The sequence below is a fragment of the Lactuca saligna genome, chromosome 2 (assembly GCF_052625555.1).
Source record: "Lactuca saligna cultivar CGN05327 chromosome 2, ASM5262555v1, whole genome shotgun sequence".
Classification (NCBI taxonomy): domain Eukaryota; kingdom Viridiplantae; phylum Streptophyta; class Magnoliopsida; order Asterales; family Asteraceae; genus Lactuca; species Lactuca saligna.
The window spans coordinates 172,324,966-172,329,423 of record NC_136418.1 but is presented as its reverse complement, the minus strand read 5'-3'; the positions used below and the strand labels follow the sequence as shown (position 1 = coordinate 172,329,423).

The window sequence follows — 4,458 nt, the reverse complement described above, 5'->3', positions numbered from 1 at the left end:
GCAAATGTTGACTTTTACACAATAGGTACAGTACTCAAGGGTTTAAAGCAAAACACAACAGGGCAAAATCTCCACATTTTTATTCAGTTCAGGAAGACGACAAATTGGATAAAACCAATACTTACACTTTACCCTTTTTTTTAAACTAAAAAAAAGAAACCCATAAGATAAGGAAACATACTATCGTATCGGCCCATGAGCATGAGCCTACAGCCAACATGGTTTTGAATTATTCAAACCTTCTAGACTTGGTAAAACAGTAAGTCATGAAGTAAATAAAACATGCAGTAAAATCAGGATTATGACAATAGAACCGTCCGTTAAAATGTATTTTGTTGTATTCCAAAAGAGCCAGAGGTAACCTCATTACCGACGTAGCATGTGGGGTGTGGTGCTGATGTCGACGACCAAATGCATGCTCCTGTCTAAGTCCAAATTCTGGAGCAAAATCTTGGAGAAGTAGAACCACTCATCAGGTCAACTCTTACCCTCACAGCCTTCTTTGACAAAAATAATATATTTCAAATAAATTAACAATTTGCAGTTGAAGAAAAAATAAATTAACAATTCTCCAAAGCAAACTACAATGGAGATCCTTCATTATTTCTTATTTTTGGGTCTCCTGATGTCTGATTTAGGAATTGGTAGGGCACAAGACACCATAGCAGCTAATCAAACTCTCCGTGAAGGGGATACCCTTGTTTCAGCCGATGAAATGTATGAACTCGGGTTTTTCAGTCTGGGAAACATTACAAAGCGGTATTTGGGGATATGGTACAAGAACAAATCCCCACTGACAGTGGCGTGGGTTGCTAACAGGGAGACACCAATAACCGACTTGTCAGGTGTCTTCAGAGTACACACCAACGGATCTCTATTGGTTATCGCTGGTAGCAACAACACCACTGTCTGGTCATCTAACCCTGGCCCGGTATCTCCGACAACCAGAAATCCGGTGGCACAACTTTTGAACCCTGGAAATCTTGTTGTTAGAGATCAAAGTGGCGAAGGAAGTTTCATTTGGCAAAGTTTTGATCACCCTGGAGACATGTTCCTTCCCGGGATAAAATTAGGGAAGGACCTGGTCTCTGGGTTAGATAGGCGGTTGTCGTCATGGAAGAGCCTCGACGACCCTTCACCTGGCCTGTTTGAAGCGGTGATGAATACAAACGGGTACCCACAATTGTGGGTAGAAAGAGATTCTGTTCCTTACTCGAGGTTTGGACCATGGAATGGTGTTACGTTCAATGGCATTCCTAGTCATATTTCAGACTCCATATTCACACAAGACTTTGTTATGAATGATAAGGAGGTGTACTATTGGTTCAAACTTGTTAACAGTTCAGTCGTGACCCGCATCTACTTCAGTCCAGAAGGCATCCCGTTGCGAATGAACTGGAATGAACGAACACAGATGTGGTTCCTATACTCTAGCGCCAATATCGACATGTGTAGCCTTTTCGCTCTATGTGGTTCCAATGGAAAGTGCGACCCTCAGAACACACCTCTTTGTAGTTGTATGGAAGGGTTCGAACCACGAAACCCAGATGAATGGAGTGCGTCCCAGTGGTCAAGTGGGTGTCGCCGTAGAACAGCTTTAAGTTGTCCAAATGGGGATGGTTTTCGTGTGTTTAAAAACGTTAAATTGCCAGATACTCGGCGTGCATGGTTCAATAGGAGCATGACACTTGGCGAATGTGAGACAGCATGCAAGCAGAATTGCTCGTGTAACGCGTATTCGAATATGGATATTCGAATGAACGGAAGCGGATGCTTGCTGTGGTTCGATGATCTAATGGACATCCGAACAGTGGAAGAAAGCCAGGACCTTTTCGTAAGAATGGCTGTCTCCGACTTGACAAGTAAGCTGATATTTCATGATAAATTGATAATAAACAATTTTCAAAGTTCCAGTTCGGGTTTTTAATATGTATTTTTTTTTGACAATGTTACCGGTTCTTTCAACTAATAGCAGTTCATGTGCGTTCAAGGTTTCAAACATTATTGACTTGTTATGGTTTTGCTGATAGCTCCATCAATCCCTGGATTTACCTCCAGACATGGCTCCAACAAAAAGAGGCAAACAATCATAGTGGTGGTGTCGATTTTATCTATTGTTGTAATGGTGATATTGATTTTAGCAATCCTGAATGGTTGGAGAAAAAAGAAAAGATCCCAAGTGAAAATACCAGGTAATTCTTTGATTATTTTGGTTATTTATAGATTAAATGTCAAAAATAATAAATTGAAATGTGAATCGTTCATTAACATATTGTTACCATTTGCTATGATGTACCAGTGCAAACCATTGATGAAGAGTATATCATGGAGAGCCAAGATGATGATACAGAGTTAAAGTCTTTTGGCCTGACTAAGATATGGAAATCCACTAATGATTTTGCAAATGATAAAAAACTTGGAGAAGGTGGTTTTGGTCCGGTTTACAAGGTAAGACACTTAACAGCCACACGTAGTTCTTTTTATTCACATAAATGTTTCATTGATTTTATATTTGTTAAACAGAATCTAATTTTTTGTTCAATATGTGAAATACCCTTTGATCTATAGGGCGTGCTGGATGACGAACGAGAAATAGCTGTGAAAAGATTATCCAAAACTTCAAGACAAGGTGTTGAAGAGTTTAAAAATGAAGTTAAATTCATTGCTAAGCTTCAACATCGAAATCTTGTAAAGCTTTTGGGATACTGTATTCAAGGAGATGAAAAGATGTTAATATATGAGTACATGCCTAACAAAAGTTTGGACTCGTTCATATTTGGTACAAATCTACTTTATATGACACATGTTTCTTGCCTTGATTGTTAGCTTTTTGATTATTTCTTAAGGTAAATCATACTGATAACTTATATTCAGCAGATAAAATCAAAAGTTCGATACTAGGTTGGTCAGATCGTTTTCACATCATTCATGGGATTGCTCGAGGACTCCTTTATCTTCATCAAGATTCACGATTTAAAATTGTTCATCGAGATCTCAAAACAAGCAATATTTTGCTGGATGGTGACATGAACCCAAAGATATCAGACTTTGGTCTTGCAAGAATGTTTAGAGAACATGAAAATGAGGCAAATACGAACAATGTAGTTGGAACTTTGTAAGAATTCATAAATCAACCGTGCAACTTTCTTTATAAATTTTACTTCTACAAGTCAAATGTTTAAACCTCCATAAATTTTCCTTCAGGGGTTACATAGCACCAGAATATGCTGTAGATGGGATTTTCTCGGAAAAATCAGATGTCTTTAGTTTTGGTGTTCTCGTGTTGGAAATTGTAAGTGGGAAAAAAAATAGAGGATTTTCTCATCAGAATGACAGTGATAATCTTCTTGCACATGTAAGTTTTGTAACGATTTAATGGGTTTTTTTTAGTTGTTGGACTCAACACATTAGTGTTTTCTTTTAACATTCAAACTTTCCTCATCAACTTACAACTATTTGCAAATTTGTCCATCAATTTTTTCTTCTGCTTCTCCAATGCGATTACTCTTTTAAATATCATAGAATAAAATTTAGTTTACATAGAAGATGACTGTTGTTGTGGCTTATTTTGGTTTTTTAGGCATGGAGACTTTTCGAAGGAGGCATGGCAATGGAGCTGCTTGCTGCACATATGCACGAGTCATGTGTAGCCTCCGAAGTACTTCGGTCAATACATATTGGTCTTTTATGTGCCCAACATTTTGCAAAAGATAGACCAACTATGTCATCTGTCGTTTTGATGTTTGATAAAGAAGGTGCATTGCCTCAACCTAAACAACCTGCATTTTTTGCTAAAGGAAGTTTGCCTCAACTTAATCTAGCTTCTGTCAATGACATCACGATGACAACATTAGAACCTCGATAATATCTGTTCATATCAAGGTCCATTTGGTGATCATAATACCAAGTTTTCATGTTCACGTATATTATAGACGTATCAACCTACTTATTGTAAAATATATGGGTTGTATGTATGTTTTGCAAACATAATAAGATTGTTAACTGGTGACTTAGGTATCCACAATGCACTAAACTACACTATTACAAATTATAACATTATCATTATACTTTTCATAAAATTCTACCCTTTTTTGATAAAAATACATTGAACTTTACAAAAGTTCAATGAAACATATTTAATAGAACTCTTTATGACATCGCATTCCATATCATTGAAAAAAAATATCATTGAAATATTTAATGACCATTAAACTCCTCTCTACCAAAGGGCTTTTGGCATAACGATATAAATTGTTTGAAAATACATCTCTCCCATAAGGGGATCGGGTTCAAGTCCCATAGTAAACAAATGTGTAGTCTGGTACTAAGATTATTTAGAGAGTGAATATGTGTGTGTGTTCTCAGATTTTCTTTAACTAAAATCGGATTATACCATTTCATTTCAAAATAAGTTAATGCATATCAATTTAAAAAATATAAACTTCATTGTGAAAAGTC

The 4,458-nt window shown here is 36.7% G+C and overlaps 1 protein-coding gene across 2 annotated transcripts; it reads left to right on the top strand.

Annotated features, from left to right (window-relative positions):
- Nucleotides 1-526: 526 nt before the first annotated feature.
- Nucleotides 527-4,024, top strand: LOC145032802 (G-type lectin S-receptor-like serine/threonine-protein kinase At4g27290). Of its 2 annotated transcripts, none has more exons than XM_078981736.1 (7): nucleotides 527-1,862; nucleotides 2,031-2,192; nucleotides 2,300-2,448; nucleotides 2,569-2,779; nucleotides 2,875-3,115; nucleotides 3,205-3,355; nucleotides 3,581-4,024. In XM_078981736.1, exons 1-7 carry the CDS (start codon nucleotides 587-589, stop codon nucleotides 3,863-3,865), a joined length of 2,475 nt encoding a protein of 824 aa, XP_078837862.1. In that variant the 5' UTR covers nucleotides 527-586; the 3' UTR covers nucleotides 3,866-4,024. The 2 variants fall into 2 exon arrangements, with proteins under 2 accessions (XP_078837862.1, XP_078837864.1); XM_078981738.1 differs by having other exon boundaries at nucleotides 528-1,862; nucleotides 2,878-3,115.
- The last annotated feature ends 434 nt before the right edge of the window (nucleotides 4,025-4,458 follow it).